General features: G+C 54.9%; 1 protein-coding gene across 6 annotated transcripts in view; it reads right to left on the minus strand.

Annotated features, from left to right (window-relative positions):
- Positions 1 to 824: 824 nt before the first annotated feature.
- Med27 (mediator complex subunit 27) overlaps positions 825 to 21,570 on the minus strand; it is a 189,447-nt gene continuing 168,701 nt past the window's right edge. For 4 of the 6 annotated variants that reach the window (XM_070014885.1, XM_070014890.1, XM_070014889.1 and 1 more), the window contains 3 exons: positions 17,943 to 17,984; positions 2,834 to 2,911; positions 825 to 1,240 (listed from right to left, as the gene is read on the minus strand). In XM_070014885.1, coding sequence (XP_069870986.1) covers positions 1,106 to 1,240; positions 2,834 to 2,911; positions 17,943 to 17,984 — 255 coding nt within the window. In that variant the 3' untranslated portion in view covers positions 825 to 1,105. Of the gene's footprint in view, positions 1,241 to 2,833; positions 2,912 to 2,957; positions 3,039 to 17,942; positions 17,985 to 21,570 lie in introns of those variants that run through there. The other 2 variants (XM_070014886.1, XM_070014887.1) reach the window with 2 other exon arrangements.

Consider the following 21,570-nt stretch of genomic DNA (forward strand, 5'->3'; position numbering starts at 1 on the left):
GCGCGCGCGCGCGCGGGGTGGTCAATGGGGCTGTGTCAGTCTGTGACCAGAAGTCGGGGCCAGGGTCCCTTACCACAGGCTGAACAAGACTTAGAACAGGAGAATCATCCACACCCCACCCTGAACGGAGGGCACAGTGCTCAAAGCAGGGTGGGCTGTAGTGACACTGGCAGTGGATGCTGTTCTCTTCTGGGCTCACTAATGACGGTGTGCACCTGTAGGTGAGGACCGACAGTGCAAAACAGGAAATGTCCCGCTCGGGGCAGGGGCTGGAGCCCGCCTCACCGCTTCCTGGTCTGTTGGTGGCCAGTGGACTCCCAGGGCTGAAGATGTCGGAGGCCATGTGGAGTAGCGTCCTGTGACCCCCCCACCCCTTTCACTGTGAAGGGGGTGGGCAGGACCAGGGAGGCACCCTGCCCACCCATCCTCACCACAGTGAGAACTGGGTGGATGGGAACGCCCCTCTTCCAGCCCTTCATAGAAGGCTGGTGGCTTTAGAAGCCGTTGGGGGTTGGGGGGAGGGGGAGGGGGAAGGTCTAGGCACCACTAGACCCAGCAGATGGGGCTGGAGGGGACTCAGCACACACCCAGGACCCTGACATGGCCAATAGCTGCTGTGGGCTCCTGGTTTAGTGCAGAGACCCCTGCGTGCCTTTTCCCTCAGAACAAGCCAGTCCTCCTGTGACCAACACCTCTGAAGCCTGGAGTCCCGCTCAGAGACGCCACCCTCCCCTCCCCGAGGGAAGGTGTCCTTAGGAAGAACGCTTCAAGCCCAGTCCCTGCTTGTATGGCCACGGAGCGGAGGGCAGGAGGTGAGGCTGTGGCCTGGGTAGAAAAGGTTTATTGCTTACAAAAATAAGTTACAAAAACAAACACATGAACACAAGGGGAATTTTAGCCACAGTGCACAACCATCCAATCCTTCCTTCCTTCCTTCCTTCCTTCCATCCTTCCTTTCCTCCCTCCCTCCCTCCCTCCCGCTCTGTCAAATGCCTGGTGCCGCTCCAGAGTGGAGAGCCAGAGCAGCAGCTGCAGACACCCGTGCGGGACTGGAGGTGCTGGCTGCGCATGCGTGCTGGGTGGGGGCGCGGGCTGGCTGGGCTGGTCACTGCCGGCAGGTGTCGTGAAAGGCTTCCAGGGTCCGGAAGTCCCTCCACGTGGGGGGAAGGCCGTCTTGCAGAAACTTCCCACAGCGCTGGCACGGGGCCTGGAACAGCTTTATGTAGCTCCTCAACCAGGTCTGAAGGGAAGCGTAGAGACATGAGAATGGGACAAGGGCACTTCCAAAATCGCCCCAAAGACAGTGCTCCCCACGACCCCCGAGCATCTCAAGAGGCTGCCGAGCCTACGTGGCTCCCCGACTTCCGCGGACGCGGCGGAGGTCATCTCCCAGAGCCTGTCCCAGGCCAGGCGGCGAGGCGCCCGCGCTCGGGCGGCTGGGGACGGCCGTGTCACCCACTAACCAAATAAGCAGCACTCGCTCGCTCGCCAGGGTCAGAGGGCAGCGCGCTGCGGATCATCCATAAGGATGAGGCTCGGGTAACTCAATTCTCAAAGTCAAGGAGGTTCGGTCGGCGGTGGCGGAGGGAGGGAGCCCGCGGGGCGCTGCGCGGTTCCGCGCCCTGCCGCCTTCACCCACGGCTCCGCCGCGAGCGGGGCGCGGCCCCCAGCGGGACCCCCCAGGGCGGGCCGGGGTGCGGCCACCAGCTCGGCCCAGGCCTTGGGTGCCAAGCAAACGTCCACCCTCTTCCAGCTCCGCAGGCAGGAGCAAACGGAGGCGACAGGGAGGAAACACCGCGGCGGCCTCCCCGGGCACGAGGCAGCACCCCCAGAACAGCTAAGCCACCCGCCTGGCGTGGCGTGGAGTGGCTGACTCTCCCAACACCACAGCCCATCACTGAGCTGGGCCTCCATCTTCTGAGAACCACTGGCCAAGCTCCTCTGAGGGCGGGCTGGCCAGGCGACTGCGCATGCGAGCAGGTGGGCAGGCGCGCCGGCGGGTGACTGCGCATGCGAGCAGGTGGGCAGGCGTGCCGGCGGGTGACTGCTCATGCGAGCAGGTGGGCAGGCGCGCCGGCGGGTGACTGCGCATGCGAGCAGGTGGGCCGGGGTACCGGCAGGTGACTGCGCATGCGGGCAGGCGTGCCGGGGTACCGGCAGGTGACTGCGCATGCGGGCAGGCGTGCCGGCGGGTGAGCCTGCAGCAGGGTTCCTCATGGCGGCCAGCTGGCTGCCTTCCTAGCACGAAGCTGAAAGCTTTGCTGCCAGTGGAGGATGGCGCCCGGTGACGCCACAGCAGGCAGCTGTCGGACCGAGGTCAGACGGCTAGCGGGCGTGTCCGGGAGGCCGCAGCACGCAGGGGCCGGGGCAGAGGTCCTGACGCAGAGCGCATGCCGATTTCCGCGGTGCAGACACCCCTGCTAGGTTCCGCTTCAAGCTACCCATGGCTGAGCAACCTGCGAACAGCTCCCAAGAGCTGGCAGGTGCCGGGCCGCGCACCACTGAACAGCGGCGCGATGCCCCCACCTTGCGCTCAATCTGGGAATCTAAAGAAACATCTTGGGGAACTGCAAGCCGTTTCTTCAATTGCAAGATGACTTCTAGCTCTACACGACACAGGATTCACGATGGCAAGCTCGGCTAAGTATCTGCTCAATGCCAGGAACTTCTGGAGGATCTCCATCTCTGAATTCTTCCCATCCCCCCCCCCCAACCCCAGGGAAGCCCCGAAGCTGGACGCACAGAGCTGCGCTGCCGACGTGCTCCCTGCCGACGTGCTCGCGTAATGCGCGCTGCAGCTTGGACGGGAGGCCTGGCTCCTGAAACCACTTACCATGAAGGATCTGACCACGACATCTGGCATCTGGGGCAGCTGGTAGTGCAGCAGGGCCGTGGTGGCATGGTCTGTCACCTGGGGATGAAGGACAGTGACAGTGATCCAGGAAAGCCAGCAGGAAGAACACATGTCACTGTCAACAGCTCTGCTGTGGGCCCCGCCCTGCTGCCCGTCTCCGAGGAAAGGACATCTGAAATCAAATCTCAAGTAGAAAAATTAGTAGAGTTGGGGCCAGGAGGGGAGGAGGCATGCAGTAGCTGGGAAGGACAGAGGCAAGTGGAGTGCGGGAACATTCCAGCAACTGACTACCGCTCCCTCCCTCCCTTCCTTGGCTGGAGCCCTGTGGGAGAGGAGGGAACGGAGGAGGGCACACCCCCAAGGGCTTCCAGGCCTGAGCAGGGGTGGATGTGTGTGTGTGTGTGTGTGCTGAAAAGGGTCTCCCACCTGTAATCCACCTCGGTGGTGGCCAGAACCATTCATTCTCCCAGCTGCAGAGTGGGTCCCCTCCTGCTTCTAACTCTCACTTCTGTCTCCTACTTTGTAGCTCCTGGCTTCATCAGGAGCTGGTCTTTCTATTTCACAGCTGCTACAATGGCCTCTCTGAGAAGCCCCCTCCAGAAGGACCACCCTGTGACCAGCCCCCTCCAGAAGGACCACCCTGTGACCAGCCCCCTCCAGAAGGACCACCCTGTGACCAGCCCCCTCCAGAAGGACCACCCTGTGACCAGCCCCCTCCAGAAGGACCAACCCATGACCAGCTCTTGGGAGCACCATCGTCTATCACTCTGGCAGGCCACACCTGACTCCATGGGAGATCAGCCTCCCTGAGGCTTGAGGGCAGCTAGGCGACAGTGGCCCTAGGCTCAAGCCAGTGCTGTCCCCTGCCTCAGATTTGCTAGATCCCTGCAGTTCTGAAATGTGATGACACGAGACCCATTGATGCCTGCCATCCATCAGCAAATTAATAGATTATACTAATTTGATAGCTGTGTTCAAACTAATGGTTTATTTGATTGCACTCATTAGGGATTCTTGGCATTACAAATGTGGTGGTTTAAAAACAAAATAGAACACTCCAGATAAAATCATTAACTTGAGGACAGGAATCTGCACAGGTCTGACTTGTTCAGACTTGTTGGTGTTCTAGCCCCTACCAGCCCGCAGCGTGACATGCTGAACAGGCCGCTGTGTGCGGGCTGCAGCTGCGTCAGAGGCTGTGTCACCCTGGAGGGCAGGCTCCACGGCCAGGGAAGCTGGTCCTGGCCCTAGCTGGATCCTCAGTTTCCCCTGGGCCAAATGGAGGCCGGAGTCATACCTACTGCTTCCTGAGGCTGCAATGGGATGGGCTGAAGGCAGGCCCTCCGTGCAGTTCTGGCTCTCCAGCCCAGCTGCCTGCCCCATCTGCTGGAAACCCCGTTACCACAGCTCTGCGGGGCGGGTGGTCAGGCTCAGCTGTGTCCGGAGGCCTAGCCTTGGTGTGTGTTTAGCTGAGAGCAACTCATCAAAGGTGCATGCGGGAGCATGGCGAGGCTCTCCTGCAGAGGCACCCACAGTGCACGGATCCCACACGGCTGAGGAATTCTTACTCGGGTGACTTTCAAGATAAACGGCACTTCTCTAAGCGCCAAGCGAGACTGCGTATATTTTAAGCATTTTGACAGATAGCTTTCTAAAATGAGCAATGAATTTCTTTTTTTTTTTTTTTTTAAACAGTAGTAATGCTAACTTTGCATCATGGCTGGTGTTGTGGGCTGGGGTGAGGAACAGGGGCTGCCACTTTTCAAATGCCCGCTGGGCAGCTGCGTGTTCAGTATCTGCTGTTTTTCAGTTTTGGCAAACCCTCATTCTTAAAACAGGCACCGCCCACCTGCACACCTGCCCTGGGAGGAGGATGGGAGGGGTCGGGCAGGTGCGGTCTAGAGGCCGGGGCGGGGATACATGGCGGACGTTGTAGCTGGTGCACGGGAAAGCGGACCTGGTATGTGCTGTCCAACACTAAGGAGGTGGCACTGGAGGCCCAGCCTGGGCGCCTGAGCTCTCCCAGTGACACTGGGCATGCATGTGTAGGGCGTCGTGTGCAGTCAGCATGGCACTTCACAGCAGTGCCTGGTCACCTAAGAATTCGCTTGTAATCTGCCTTGTTGGCCCTCAGGGTGGGCTGGACTCCAGCTAGCTTCTTTTTTTTTGTCTGTCATGGGGGGCTTGAACTCTGGGCCTAGACACTGTCCTTGAGCTCTTCAGCTCAAGGTCAACGCTCTACCACTTGAGCTACAGCGCCACTTCTGTTTTTTTGGTAGTGAACTGGAGATTTTCTTTTCTTTTTCTTGTTTTTTTTTTTTTGGGTCCGGTCGTGGGGCCTGAACTCTGGGCCTGGGCGCTGTCCCTCAGCTCTTCAGCTCAAGGCTAGCACTCTACCACTTGAGCTACAGCGCCACTTCCAGCTTTTTTTTTCTTTTTTGCTTATGTGGTGCTGAGGAATCGAACCCAGGGTCTCATGTATGCAAGGCAAGCGCTCTACCACTGAGCCACCTTCCCAGCCCCTCTCACAGATTTTCTTGCCTGGGCTGGCTTTGAACCATGATCCTCAGATCTCAGCCTCCTGAGTAGCTAGGATGACAGGCTTGAGCCACCAGCACCTGGCTTCAGCTAGCCTCTTCTTCGGGGCCTGCTAGCAACAATAAGAGAATGTGGTGAAGGACTCAGGGATGGGCTCAAGGCCCCAGCGGTGAGCATCAAGGCTGGAGCACCTTCCGGGCCTGATAGACAAGGGCAGACACCTGATTCTGGGGCACAAAACCAGGGAGTCTAAACCAGGCAGTTTGTCTTTCTCGTGAATTCAAACACATGGAAGCCCCAGGATTTCAACTGGGTGCTGGGAGTGGTGGGGTCTTCAGTGTTGTGAGAGGCTGGAAGATGCAGACAGTGGCTGGGAGCAGCGGTGGCGGTGCCCGCATCCTGGAAGATAGCTTCTTCCATCCAGGTACACACAGGGGCCCGGGGCAGCATCTGCCCAGCCTCCAGAGTGCTGAGCTCGGTCTCTGGAAAGCTGGAGAGTGTGCCAGGCACTGAGCAGAACTGTGAGCACGGGTGCCTAGGGTGGAACCGGCTTAGATAACTAGAAATTGTCCTCTGGAGCATCACCGTGCCAGGCCCCCCAATTTGGCACCCGGCTCTCAGCCGTCTCTAATTAGTCTTTCCATTGCCGAGCAATCTGGTCAGATCCGGCTCCCTTTCCACGGGGCTCGGTAGAAAGCATTTCCTTTACTTGGCAAATCCCTAGCACTGAGGTAATCATTTAGCTTCTCCAATTCTCCACCTCCAATCCCAGGAATCTTAACAGAAGACAACCAGCTAGCAGACGTGCTGATGGCTCTCCTTTCTTCTTACTTCCTCCACGGCTGGCTTTTGGACTGCCAGGCTAAATCCCAAGCATCAGGCAAGATGAGGCCATTGAGCACGGGAGACATTTACCTACAATGATCTTCCTTTTTTTTTGTCAAAGCATTCCACCTTCAATACTTTTTGTTTTATACCTTGCAACAACAAAGTTGCTTTATGCTCAGCATCTAAGATGTGGCAAAAACAGACCTGGGGCAAAGAAAGACTGCTATTAACTAATTGAGTGGCAGCCCAGGTTCGGGTGCCATTGTGCAGTAAGCTAATGAGGCTCTGCTGGGAGATGAAAGCAGCCCTCCCGGGCACAGGAGGCCAGGGAAGGGCACTAATGCTCCCGAGAGAGGGGCTACAGGCAGGGGCAGCCACTAGTCGAGTGCTGGTGGGAAACAAAGCTTGTAAAAAGATCAAAGTGGACAGGGAGTCCGTGGGGGTAATGGGAGGAGGTGATACAAGTAGGGGCACCGAGATGGGGGAGCAAAGGGGTTCATCTCACAGCGGAGGAGTGCTCAGGTGCCGGTCCAGCCCGGGATAGAGGGGGCATCAGTGCGGGCCGTAGCTCACATGAGGTGGCACCGCCTGCACCGTGGTGACAGAGCCCCGTGGCACAGGACCGCACCAAGCTGGCCATACCCAGGCTCCTGACCTTCAGCTCCGCACACTCCCAACCACTCAGGAAGGAGGGACCTTTCAGGAGACCTTGAAGCAGCTGCCAGTCAAGGCTGGAGAAGGAGCTGCCAGTCACAACAGTCTCCCCAGCGCAGATGGGCTCTGGAGCTATTTTCACTGCATCAGAAGTGAGAGCAGCGCTCTGTACCGGGCCACATGGCCCGGGGCTGGGGACCCTGGCTGAGGGTTACGCAGGCCGGAGGAGCCACAGAACCTGACAAAAGGCGCACGTCACCCAGGAGCCACTGAGGCTTACCTCACCAGCCACACCCACCTGGCGATGGAGGGCCAGGACGGCCACCTGCCCAAGCCAAGGAGATGCTGCAGGGTGGGGCGAGGCCCGCCGTGACCCCAGACCTGGGGTTCGGGACTCATCTGTCCCGGGAACAGCAGGGTCTCACCCCTTGGCCCTGCCCTGTTTTCCCTCGGTTGATGTGAAAGTGCACGCCCCCAGCCAATGCCTCATTTGAATGAATGCATTGAGCTCCTGCCAGGGCTTTGTGCACAGGGTCCCTGCTTGTGCGAGCCACACTGGGCTCCTCAGACCCCAGAGCTGTTGGCACCACTGTGTCAGAACTGTCTCCCAATGTCTAGAAGGCCCGTCTAGACGTGTTGTGCAAAAGCTCCCTGAGGCGGTTCTGATGTGCAGCCAGCTTGTTAGGAACCACAGACCACCGTGCTCCACTGCCTGCTTCCTACCACCAGGGGGCAGGACTGCAGCTGAGCTGGACCAAGGGCTCTAGCAATTGTGCGATGTTCTTCCTGGTGTAATATGTACTGGCTGTGTTATCTGCCACCACACTGTCCACGGGGCCCGCGGCCCCCGCAGTTAATCCAGGAGAGCTAGGCCCTGACTATTAAAATAATTCCCCCACAAGACCAACAGATAGCCAACGCTAAGTATCCAGTGTTTACCAGTTGCTTGTTTAAGAGAAGCCAGGTAGAGACCCAGCTTCTGGCTAGCTTCCTTGCAAGAGGAAGAGGAGGATGCCCTCAGGTGCCTTGAGGAGGACAAGGGTACTGGAATGGTGAGTGTGTGTGTGTGTGTTCAGTCCTGGGATCACTACCACTGGGAGACTTGGCCACATCACTGCCTCTGGCCCTCAGCGACGGGGGCGGGTGGGGGTGGCAGGACCAGGTCCCGCTGGACCTAAGTGCCACAGCCGCCCCTATCACACCAGTCGGCAGTGGAGGTAAATCTGGGACAAGCTCTACCCTCGGTTCTCTGGGATGAAACAAGGGCCTTCCATCCTCTAGAAAGGAGAGTCCAGGTGAGGGCAGAGGTGCCAGGCTCCTTGCTGTATAGCTGTGATGCTACCTTTATAAGGTCCTCCAGTGTGGGCTGAGAGGAAAGAACTTGGAGAGTCAGGCCCAGGAGCAAGGAGGGGTCCGCAGTGCACTGCTCTCCAGGATGGAAATCTGCATGGCTCGGCAGGGACACGCAGCCCGTGGGTGCTAGTTGTGTGCAGGAGTAAGCCCTTCCAGGGAGTCCACTGTGTTAAATATTTAAAGAGACAGCAATCCTTGCCAGCAACACTGGTCCAAGGATGCCTGGAAGAACATGTAACCAGCCCCAGGAGCCCTGGGTCCACGGAAAGAGGAGCCATTGTGATTTCAAAACCAGAACACTACGAAGTCAGTCCTGAAAGTGGTATTGGGGGTGTATGATGGGGAGTGATGCTAAGAAGCTTCTAAAATGGAGATCAAAGTAGAGGGAGGGGCAGACTAGTCTCTATCTACTTAATCTGCACTGGACTTATATGCCACAGGCTCAGCAGGTCTGGAGGCCTGAAGAGGAAGGCCTGCAACCCACAGGGAGTGGGGCTTACCCAGGCAAGATCGACCTTCTTCTGCTCGATGAGGAGGTCATGTACCAGCCTCTGCAGGATCATCCCTGTCCTAGGCCAGGCCATGAGCACGGGGGGCCATGCCGGCGGGTGGGAAAGGAGAGGGGAGATGGGCAATGTGCACCTCCCAAGGCCACCTTCTGTGTTGGAGAAGGACGAGCCAAGTGTGTGCAGCATTGAGCTTGGTCTCTAATGGAAGGCAGGGGTGGAGTCATCCCTGTCTGCTCTTCTCCCCTGTGCTGTTCCAAGCCTTGGGGCACAGCCTACCCCCTTGAAAGGGGTGGAGGGCCTCTTGCGTGCCCTCTCTGCAGGACCTCCAGACACCTCACTGAGAAAGTCAGACCTGTGCCCGTCCTGGGCTGCACTCTGAGCGTGAGGCCAGTCTGTAGTGTATCTCTTTCCTGGGCTGGGCTCTCCCAGTAGGACACAGAGTGAGGGAGACAAGGCAGGCAGGAATAGATTCAATTTTAGCTAGTGAGAGGGCGTGGCAGGAGAGGGTGGGAGGAGGCAGGCCTGGGGAGCAGGGAAAGCCCTCTAAGCCAGGGAACTCTCCAGGGTGCTGATCGCCCTTCCACTCGGGCTAAAGGCCTTGTGCAGGCAGGGTGGTGAGGAGATAAGCGTGAAGGGTCCTTGACATTTCTCAGGATTAGGGAATTAAGGCTCTTCATTTAGATAAAAAGAAAAAAGAGTTTTGGCTTTTGCTGCTGGTAACTTGCCAGATTCGGTTCCAGGAAAGTCCTAGCCAGAGGCACCTGCTTGAGTGACAAGCCAACCTACAGGAACGGAGAACAAAGCCTGCAAAGACATCGGGGCTCTGGGACCATAGACACCACAGACCTGCCTTGGAGGGAGCAGCTCACTTACACTTCCCACCGAGGACCCTGGCTCACCTCCTGGTATGGTCTTGTAGCTTTTATTTTACAGATGAGGAAAGCAAGGCAAGTTAGACCATGTAGGGAATAAGTGGTGGAGCTGAGTGTCTGGCTCTGGGCCTGTGCTGAAGTGGCCTCCTTTGGGGATAGTCACCATGGGGAGCATGGTGCCCATGGCCTACACCCTAGGTCTGTGCTCCAGAGCGATGGGCTGAGGGCTGGGAAGGGGAGGGGTGGGTCTTCCCAGAAGCAGTTGCTCTGCCCTGGTGTGTACCATGTCCTATGCAGCCCTTCAGGAAGAGACAGTTGTGGAAATGACAAATGGACAGCCTGGGATTCCTCTAATGGCAGGAAACCACAGGACCATTTCTCGGGCAACTTAACATGTGTGGAGACCGAGGTGGCCAGCCGGGCCTCTTGGGCCATTTTCTCTACACACTGGGTGGGCATGAGTCCTGGGGCACTGGCTATGCTGGCTGCAGCTCAGTGCCTTTGGAGAGAACAGACTAAGGTTTACACAATCGAGTCTTTAAGCCAGTCTTGTGTGTAGAGTACATGTGCATGCCGGCCCTGTAGGGACAATGGTGGGAGGGGCTTTTGGATGCTGGGTGGGCCCTTCCTTGCCACTCTGTGTCCATTCTGCCCAGAGAAGCTGCCACATAAGTATCCTTTCTACGTCCTCCCTGCAGGATGTCTGGGGACTGCTCACTCTCCTCCCGAGGCTGGTGCATGGCTGGCTTCTAGGCAGTAGAGGGGGCCACCGGCCTCCCTGGGGCTGCCCATCTGCCCTGGCACCGTGAAAGCCATCTCCTTTAGCTCCCTGGCACATGCATACGTGGCAGTGTCAGCAGGAAAATGACACCAGCTCTCCTCATTGGCAAACGTTCATCAGCAGGGGACCGGCCCAATTTGGGTTCCTCGGGGGAAGCATTCTGGGCACAGAGCACTGCATGTGTGCAGCGTAAGCTCTGGCTACGGTCTTGTGACCCCTTGGCCTCTCCAGGCCTCCAACTGGTGGAGGGGTTTTGCTAACATTTTTGAGGAGGGAGTTTTGGAAGGAAATGTGAAAGGCTGGCAGGAAGAGATTTACAGTGACCTGGTGATCACTTCCTGAGTCTCCTGGGTGGCATGAGATGCTCTAGCAAGCACATGAGCTCAGGCGGCCCGCAGAGAGCGCAACTCCAGGAGAAAGAGGGCTCTGGTCCTTTGGGACTCTGCTGTGTAGGGTCAGTTTCCTTTCAAGGACACAGGCAGTGGATCGGTGTGTGGTGCACGACCTGGGATTTGATTTAGGCAAGGTACTCGCGTGCTCTGCCTCATGGATGGGAACCGTGAGTCTGGGGCTGACAGCTTTGTCCAACAGGAGCCGTTAGGGGCCATTCAGCAGTTGTCTTCAGATAGGGCCCTGCACACTGACAGGAATGCAGGGGCGGTGGCACCCTGTGGGCAACCTACCCGTCTACAGCCACGTGGGGAGAGCCAACGCTGACAGGTTACCTCCCTCTGCAGTGGGCCAGGCGACGAGGTGTCCCCGTTCTGTCCACTCCCTCCACTTGGAGATGCTGTAGAGCGTGTACTGTCTGTCCCTCCGCACCTCTGCCTCCTTCTCCACCTGCCCACCTGGGGCTGTGCGTGCACCCGCCTCCCCCAGCCAGCCTGCCAGGGCTGAACGCAGGCGACAGCTGCACACTGGCGCTTACTCCTCCCAAGTTAATGGATGAAAATGCACTGCTTTGAAACGAGGGGGTTAAAGATCAAAACAGTGACTGCCCTGCAGAGTTTAAATGTCAGAAGAATAAGAACGCGCTTGAAACCTTTCCTGGCTCTTTGTGATTCTGCCCTTTCAGAGGGTCCCCCTATTTCTAAGTCCCATTCTCTGAATCCCCTCGGCTGGAGGCTTGCTGGCTATAAAAAGCCGCTTCGCCCTGGGATGGAGTGGAAGGCGCCCCCAGGGGAGAGTGGTAAATGACAGGCACCTGTTAGCAGCCAAGGACCCACAGCAAGCTATCCCCGGCGGCCCGCCGCCACAACCTCACACTTGGGTATGGGGTCTAATGAGCAAGACAGAAAAGGGCTTGCCTACAGTCAGCATCTGCAGACAAAAGGAAGGCCAAATCTCATTTCCTGCAGCCAGATTTGTTGCAGAACCTCAGGTGCTGTGGCTTTTACCCCAGGAGTTAGGCGTGGGCCCCAGCAGTTGATAGGGGCCTGCTTCCATGCTCCTGCCTTGACATTTTCAGAGGTAAAAAAGAGAGAGTGAGCTTGGTTTGGCTTTGCAAGGCACTGCCAAAGGACCTGCATAAACTGGATCCTTTCCAGGCTGTACTCCATACACGTAAGCCTTCTGTACAACTATTTAAGGATTAAAAATACTTCTGCCCGAGCTGACCTTGAACTTTGATTCTCAGATCTCAGCCTCCAGAATAACTAGGATTTTATGCATGAGCCATCAGCACCCAACTTCTTACTCTTTTCTTTTCTTTTTTTTGTCAGTTGTGGGGCTTGAACTCTAGGCCTGGGCACTGTCCCTGACCACTTCAGCTCAAGGCGAGTGCTCTACCACTTGAGCCACAGTGCCACTTCCGGCCTTTTCTGTGTATGTGGTGCTGAGGAATCGAACCCAGGGCCTCATGCATGTGAGGCAAGCACTCTACCACTGAGCCACCTGTCCAGCCCCATCTCTGTTGCTTCTTGGCACCAGAAAACAGGTCCCATACACAGTGACTGAAACCACAGAGCAAACATCAGCCAGGGAGTCCTCAGCGTTCCCTCCAGGGTAGCCAGGGGAGGAGCTTCCGACAGGAGCAGTGCCGGGCTAGGAACTCCCACGACGCAAGTGGGCCCTCAGGTGTGTGAGGACCCAGACCTATGCCTCCTTTGCCATGAATCATGGCCCTTAGCATCGGGCTGATGCCTGACCCTGCCTGGCCGGGCTACCTGTGGGAGAAGCTGGTGAGTGAGGGACGCCGGGAGGGAAGATTACCTCATGCTCCAACAGTGTCTTTCAGGAAAGACCACACCACAGCATCAATATGGACGTCCCACATACAAATGGGCAGATAGGAGGGAAAGAGGTTGTGGAGAGAGAGCTGATCCTAGAGAGCAGGGTTTAGACTTGTCACCAACTCAGTCCTCCTTTGGTATTTTGAGTATCCAGCGCTAGTCTCCACTGGAGGTGGCCTACAGAATCTGCCAGGGACAAAGTACACCCCCCCCCCCCCATCTAGGTTTCACATGGGGTCTGGCCCATGTGACCACATAGGTCCCTCTCAGTGTGTTCTGCCCTCAGGCGGACTGCCTGCTCTCCACCAGCACCTCTGCACAAAGGGTGTGGGCTTAGACAAAATGTCACACCCCTCCCACATGGAGCTTTATTGAGAAAGAATTAAGTGTAATGCTCTACGTTATTTTCTTTTTTTGGGTCCGGTCGTGGGGCCTGAACTCTGGGCCTGGGTGCTGTCCCTCAGCTCTTCAGCTCAAGGCTAGCGCTCTATCACTTGAGCCACAGGGCCACTTCCACCTTTTTTTTTTTTCTGCTTCTGTGGTGCTGAGGAATCGAACCCAGGGCCTCATGCATGCAAGGTAAGCGCTCTACCACTGAGCCACCTTCTCAGCCCCTCTACATTATTTTCTAATGTGTCCTTTCATTTGGGAGCAAACAGACAAGGTTCTAGTAGAAGAGAGAGACCTTGTGAGTCTTCCCATTCTCACCTGCCCCTTCCTGCCCTTATTCTGAGAAAGCACACTGACATCTGTCTCCTTGTGGCTCCTGCACAGAGCGTAGGCCGGCGGCAGTGGTTAGACGTGGGAAGGTAGGGAGGAGAAGGGATGGTAGGAGGGCACTAGTAAATACAGAGGTGTCGCCCTGCGGGGGCCAATCCTCATCACTCAGAATTCATCCATTTTTTTTTTCTTGCTTCAAACATGCTACAAAAACTACAAGGGAAAAAACTGGCAGGTGCTCTTAAATCTCTCCAACTAGACTAATATCAAATTTAAACACTGTTTCTGTGTGTTTGTAGTTTGAAACAAATAAGGAGTGCTTGGCAGGTGATTTCCAGGGGAGGCAGGATAAAAGCATAGCACTGCCTTTCACATATTTCCCAAGTTCATGATAAACTTCTGTATGCATTCAAAAACACTACATGCCACATGGCGTGTGCCAGCCCCTGCCCCTGGCTCCAGCCTGGGAAGTCTGGGCATTGTCCCAGGCCTTTTGCCAGGGGCAGAGAAATCACTCACACTACAACAAAGGGCACAAGAGAAGGAAACACCAACACCAGCCTCAAAGCTTCCCACTATTCCAGCAGAGCCAGACCCCCTTCCTCCCTGAATGTACTTGGGCTAATGGCCAGGGGGAAATGACAAGAACAGGCAGGAAGAAGTTAGCGTCTGAGGCTGCCATGTGCAGTGGGCATGCTGACCCTGTGAGCACTCCTAGCTGGATAAGAACACCTAGAGGGCAGATGTCCCAGCCCAGGCTGGGCAGGGCGACCATGGCCTCTTTTTGACTTTTGATTGGGAAGGAGGTGGAGTCTGTTTCCAGGGAGTGCTAGGGGTTGGGGCATGTTTAAATAACCTTTTTATTCTGAAACAGTTTTAGATTAGAAAGAATTCCAAGGATGGTACAGCCAGCCCCGCTGGAACACCTGCAGCTGCGGCCACCACACGTGGTATACTTGGTCAGAACACCTGAGGCCTTAGCCCTCACCACTGAGGCTGCACGCTGTTCTTGTAGGCCTCTCGCCCGGCCCCCAGTGCCCTGCCCCCACCCCTGCCCCCACCTGAATTGTCACCGAGCCTCTGTCATAAGGAAAGGACCACACTGGATGCTACGTCCAGCTGGATGTGGATTTCACTGGTTTTTCCATTTTCCTTCTTTAGAGTGAACCAGAGTAGCATGTTGCATTTGTGACAGATTCTAGTTTTTATTTTTTTTAAGTACTGAGGTTTAAGCTCAAGAACTCAGCCATGCTAGGCTAGTGCTCTACCACTTGAGCCACAGCCTTTATGTCGGTATTTTTTTTTGAGATGGGGTCTCAGTGTTAACTTTGCCCAAGCTGGCCTCAAACTCTTGAATCTCCTGACACAGACTTTCCAGTAGCTAGGATTACAAGTGTGTGCTACCATGTCTAGCTAAGATCATACATTTTTTTTGTTATTGTTGTCGTTCGTGGGGCTTGAACTCTGGGCCTGGGGGTTCTCCTTGAGAACCAGCTCTTTAGCTCAAGGAGAGTGCTCTACTACCTGAGCCACAGTGCCACTTCCAAAGATCATAAACTTTAATACTAAGGCTTTCAGAACGTTCTCGTACTATTCTGACCTGTCCTTTGCTGACCTATCATCACAAAAGGACCACAGGTCAAGATGAATTGATGCAGCATGAACACCACTTGAAGTTTTTGCAAGGCCTCTGATCACCATGTCACTGACACTCTGATCACCATGTTACAGACCCTCTGATCACCATGTCACACTCTGATCACCATGTCATAGGCCTCTGATCACCATGTTACAGACCCTCTGATCACCATGTCACAGACACTCTAATCACCATGTCACAGGCCTCTGATCACCATGTCACAGACCCTCTGATCACCATGTCACAAGTCTCTGATCACCATGTCACAGACCCCCTGATCACTATGTCACAGACACTCTGATCACCATGTCAGACACTCTGATCACCATGTTATAGACCCTCTGATCACCATGTCAGACACTCTGATCACCATGTTATAGACCCTCTGATCACCATGTCACAGACCCCCTGATCACCATGTCACAGGCCTCTGATCACCATGTCACAGACACTCTGATCACCATGTCATAGGTCTCTGATCACCATGTCATAGACACTGATCACATGTCACAGTCCTCTGATCACCATCCCACAGGCCTCTGATCACCATGTCACAGACACTCTGATCACCATGTCACAGACATTCTGATCACCATGTCACAGACACTCTGATCACCACGTCACAGACATTCTGATCACCATGTCACAGACATTCTGATCACCATCTCACAGACCCCCTAATCACCATGTCACAGACACTCTGATCACCATGTCACAGACCCTCTGATCGCTATGTCACAGACACCCTGATCACCATGTCACAGACCCCCTGATCACCATGTCACAGGCCATCTGATCACCATGTCACAGACACCGTGATCACCATGTCACAGGCCATCTGATCACCATGTCACAGACCCTCTGATCACCATGTCACAGGCCATCTGATCACCATGTCACAGACCCTCTGATCACCATGTCACAGACATTCTGATCACCATGTCACAGACCCTCTGATCACCATGTCACAGATACCGTGATCACCATGTCACAGACACTCTGATCACCATCTCACAGACACCCTGATCACCATGTCACAGACACTGATCACCATCTCACAGACCCCCTAATCACCATGTCACAGACACCCTGATCACCATGTCACAGACCCCCTGATCACCATGTCACAGGCCATCTGATTATCATGTCACAGACCCTCTGATCACCATGTCACAGACATTCTGATCACCATGTCACAGACCCTCTGATCACCATGTCACAGTCCTCTGATCACCATGTCACAGATATCCTGATCACCATGTCACAGATACCCTGATCACCATGTCAATCCTCTGATCACCATGTCACAGACACTCTGATCACCATGTCACAGACACTGTGATCACCATGTCACACTCTGATCACTATGTCACAGACACTCTAATCACCATGTCATAGACACTGTGATCATGATCACCATGTCACAGACACTCTGATCACCATGTCACAGACACCCTGATCACTATGTCACAGACACTCTAACCACCATGTCACGGACACTCTGATCACATCACAGGCCTCTGATCATGTCACAGGCCTCTGATCACTATGTCACAGACACTCTGATCACCATGTCACAGACACTCTGATAACCATGTCACAGACACTCTGATCCCTATGTCATACTCTGATCTCCATGTCATAGACACTCTGATCACCATGTCACAGGCCTCTGATCATCACATCACAGACACTGATCACCATGTCATAGGCTCTGACCACCATGTCACAAGCCTCTGACCATAATGTCACAGACCCTCTGATCACGGTGTTACCATGTTACAGACCCTCTGATCACCACATCACAGGCCTGGGCTTTCTCTTGGGGAGATGAAATGTAAAACAAGACAGAGGTAGTGGCTGCACCACCAATAGTAAATGGACTAAATGCAGAGTAAATCTTCACTTTCAAATAGTAATGTTATGCTGTATGAATTTCACCCTCTGCCCCTTGCACACCTAGAGTCCTCTGTGCCAATCTCCCAGGGTTTCTCACTGAACTGGAACACAAGCCAAATTCTGCACCATGCACGCCTCCCGACACCTGCCTGACCAGGGCCCGTGCCAATCCCCACTGTCCCCCCTCCCCCCCCCCCCCCGCCCACCACAGCGCTCTCCCTCCACTGGCTCCTCCCATTCTTGGGTCATGCCTGCCTCGGTTTACATCTCCCCACAGCGGCCTCCTTGACTTCCCTTAAGCTGAGAGTTGTGCCTTTGTGGCCCTTGGGCACAGACTCCCTTGTCTTACCCCCGGTACCTCTGGACTCGGTACAGTGCCTGGTCAACAGCAGAAGGTGCCAGAGAACGGCTGTTGAGTTTGATGGGGGAATGAAGGAAACAGTGGCCACTCCCCATGGGGTGGCCAGTCCAGCGCTACGGGAGCCACAGGACTTGGAGTGGTGTCTCCAGTCCTGTGCACGTTTCTAGCACTCCCTCCCTTCTGGGTTTTCATGGGCAAGTCTCACATCTGCAAAGGTTGTCTAGAGAGCAGGAAATGGCACTGGGTAGGTGGGGCAAGTGCTGGCTTCCTTCACACATTCTGAAGGGACCTGCTCAGACCACAGGGTAGAGCTTGGAACAACTCAAAAGCCTCTGGTTTTAGTCTAAGCCCCATAGAGTTATCTCCATGTCCTGTAGACCGAACCCATGTACCAAGTCCACACTGCCACCACTTAAGACAGAATACCTCCATCACTCAACACATTGGCACCTGTTCCTATGGGCTGGTCCCCTGCCCTCAAAGGGCCAAATCCTCTGCTCTGCCCATGGGGCCCAATCCCGGTTGTCCCCTCCCCCCCAGGTAACCAGCAATCTGTCTGTCCCTAAGGTGCCCCACTTCAGAATGTCATACAAGGAATCATACAGGGAACACTGGTTATGTCTGGCTCTTTGTCACTCTGATTAGAGACCAATGTACTGTACTCTTCTAAGGCCCTCAAGCAGACACAGAAAGTGAGACTTACCTTTTGGAACACCTGGAAGCTGGACTTGGACCATATATCAAGCTGGAAGGAGAGAGAATGATAACATCAGTTTTTACCATTCTGGTCAAGAGACCATACTGCAATGATTGCTATTCTTATTATAAACTCGGATCCAGGACAGGATCCTGGGGTTGCAAAGAATCTTACACATCCTGCTCAAGTTTCTTCTTTCTCCATCTGTGGTTGGCTCCAGGAAATGAAGTGAAGGCACACCGGGAAGTAACCAGAGGCCCTGCTCCAGCCCTTGACTGACCTTGGCTCCTGACCTTGACTCCTCTCATGACTCCCTTCATGCCAGCCCTGTCTCAGCCTCTGTACCCAGGGCTTCTCCTATACCTCCTCTAGGCCCAATGCTATTCAATCAGAGTTTTTTTTTTTCCCAGTTACCTATCATATTAGTTCTACATCTTGATTCTCCTTGCCTTTTCAAAATTAAGTTGTCTTAACAACTGGCCAGAAGCACCAGTATCTCAGTTTGCTTGTTTTCTGTCTAATTCGCCTATACAGAACGGAGGCGCAGTGAGGGCAGGAGGCCTCTGCCCTCCCCACCGGATCCGCTCTCCAGGTCCTGAAGGAGGGAGATGCAGGGGACACATCAGGTCTTTGTGAGTGCAGGAAACCCAGCAGTGTCCAGCTGAGCACCGCTCCTGCCCGCACGGCCCAGGCCCCTTTCTCTCTGCACTCAGCCCCAGAGTGACACTCACTCCTCAAGACGACTATGACGACGACAATGACAGTTCAGAGCCCTTCACAGCCCAAGCACACTAATGAGGTCTCTCAGGCATCTCACCAGGTTGTACTCAAGCTTAACTGTGCATCAGAAGCTCCGGTTTTGTTTTTTTTTTGGTTGGTCGTGGGGCTTGAACTCTGGGCACTGTCCCTCAAGGCTCGCACTCTACCACTTGAGCCACAGCACCATTTCCGGTTTTCTGAGTGGTTTATTGGAGATAAAGAGTCTTACGGACTTTCCTGCCCAGGCTGGCTTTGAACCATGATCCTCAGATCTCAGCCTACTGAGTAACTAGGATTATGGGCGTAAACCACTGACACCCAGCGCTCTTGGGGGTTAAAAAAAATTATTTTTAAATGGACAGATTCCTTGTTCCCTGCCCTGAGTGTCTCAGCTAGGAGGCCTGGAGCAGGCTCCGGATCCTGGTCCTGTCTGACGTTAGCAGCGACTGTCTCTGATGCCAGGCTGGTCAGGAGCTCTGGTCTAGGGGCCTCACTTGACAAACAAGTAAGCTGAGGCCCCGCTGCGATGTGGGTGGGCCTGTCGCAAACCAGTCCTCCAGACACACTGGGACACTCACAGCACCTCACTAACTTGTTCTTATCGTTCTGGGTTCCCCAGGTGCCACAATACACCAAGTTTTGAAGTGTGTCGGGAGCCGTTCTGGCTTGGTGCCCGCATGCGGCTCATGGAGGGTGTAAGGCCAGGGAGCCCTGTGTGTCCGCTTTAATATAGGAGGTCAGGAGCTGAGCAAATTGAAGGGCCTGTGAATGGGCCTCTTGGGGCGGCCTCTGGGGTTGGCCAGTGGTCAAGGTAGAAAGCGGACCACGGTCACTCAGTGTGTGGTGCCATTATTGACTCGGCATAACGGGAGCGGGAGGGCAGTCCCCGCGTGGCTGTGACATACCACAGGAACAGAAGTGTCCCACCTGACCCAGCCACCTCATAGCTCTGCTTCTATTCTGAGGAAAATACCCACACATGGCTTTCAGGAGAGATCTTGGGAAAAGAGGCGGCGCTGTGTCCGGGTTCATGGTCAGTTTGGCTCCTTCCGCTCCCGCCCCCCTGGCTGGACAGCAGAGCAGGCCAGGGTGGGGGAGAAGGCCGGGTGCAGGGCTTCCAGCCCTATGCCAGGGCTGATGATGCTAGAGTTTCATTTGCCTGGCACACCTTCACCCCCACCCACCGCCTATACCAGCTCTTTCCTGGATACCCCCAGGGCTCCTGGCAGACCCCTCCTCCCATTTTTGCTGAGCTGCCCATGAGAGCGAGAGGCGGCATGCATTTTCAAGTCCCTTAAGCCAATGGGCGGGAGGAAGAACCGAAAGAGACTCCAGGCTTTAGAGTTCTAACTTGACAGGTTAACAACTGACAGGGGGAAAAGTGACAGAGCGAACTCCGAGGGAAGCCTGGGGAGAAATAACACAACATTCACTCTCCCGATGATCAGTTCTGCTGAAGAAAATCAGTGTCGGGCAGCCGGTGGTGTTGGGAGAAGCCAGGCTCGCGTTTCTTCTTGGTGAGCAGTCTGGCCCAGAGTATAACAAATGCAGCATTTAAAGGCCGTGCAAGGAATGCAGGGTGAATAAGAATGACTCCCTGCATCTTGCAGTTCTATCAAAATCACTGCCAAGATGACAGGGAGGGAGATGCCAAGGACTCTTAACAGCAATGTCTGGACTTGGAACGCATCTCGTTCTGCTCACATTCTGAGCTCACAGCTGCTGCTTCTGAAGTTCTTTACTGTTTATCCTTCCTGCCTGTTCCTGTCACACGTAAACGGAGCAAGACGTAAACACAGAGGCACAAAAAAGAGAAGGAAGAATCTGCAGAGATGAAAAGTGGTAGCTATGAGAGAAAATGATCTTAAAAAAACGTGCAGTCTCTACCCAACCTTTTAATAACAAAATCATCTGGAGAGAAACACACGCGCAGGTTTAATTAAGCGCCGGAAACTGTGGTCTAATTGTGGGCTCTCAAAGCCCATGGAGCCTACTGGGAGGGCGGGCGCTTTCTCAAAGGAGGCTGTGCGCATTCTTCGGGACCCTGGGCAGCGGTTCCACCATCTGGGACAGAAGGACCTTGGACAATGAAGTCTGTTCACAGGGTGCACAAGGCTGAAAAAGGCTCCCCAGGACAATGAGCTCCCCTTTTGCTGGGAACACACAGCAGGTGGCCTAGACTTGATTTTCTGCTAGATTTATGCTGAAGAAAGCCGTTGAAGTGAGTGTTCTGGAGTCAGCACTGTGACTCTCTTTGGGGCCAAGGAGATCTCAGGAATTCATTTCAGGAAGGCAGAGCTGATGCGAGTGAATATTTATTAGTGCTAGCTTATCTGCTGCACCGACTAGTATGATTACCAATTTCTTTTACTAGCTGGAATATTCAAATCAAGGAACATCCTGGCAACTCCAAGTCTTCAGGCTGGTGAACAAGACATCTCTCCAAACTGTGGTGTCAGGAAATGAGTGATGCTTCCCTCAGAAGGCTGGGTAAGCGCAAGACCTGAAAGGGTGAAGTCAGCCTGTGACTGGTGGCTGACCCTATGGCCGCTCAGCCCACCTTTGGGGACTGGAGAAGGCGTGGCGGGGTAGGAACGGGGCCTGCTCCTGCCTCGCACAGGACCAACCCCGAGATGTGAAAAGGCCTCGATGTACAAGGACAAGTAGCGAAAATCCTGACAAATCAGATTTATTCATGGAAAAGCAGACTCAGAATGACCTGACACCAGTGGGCAAGGTTATGCTGACACTGACCACGGCCATCACCTGTCACATCAGGAGGTCGGGAAGGTACGATGACTGCCCTCAGCCCACTCTATCTGCGCCATCCGCTCAATCCCTGCATGGTGAAGATGATCAAATCAAGTCCGGCTGC

The sequence above is a fragment of the Dipodomys merriami genome, unplaced genomic scaffold (assembly GCF_024711535.1).
Source record: "Dipodomys merriami isolate MVZ:Mamm:240054 unplaced genomic scaffold, mDipMer1.0.p SCAF_11, whole genome shotgun sequence".
In the NCBI taxonomy this organism is placed as follows: domain Eukaryota; kingdom Metazoa; phylum Chordata; class Mammalia; order Rodentia; family Heteromyidae; genus Dipodomys; species Dipodomys merriami.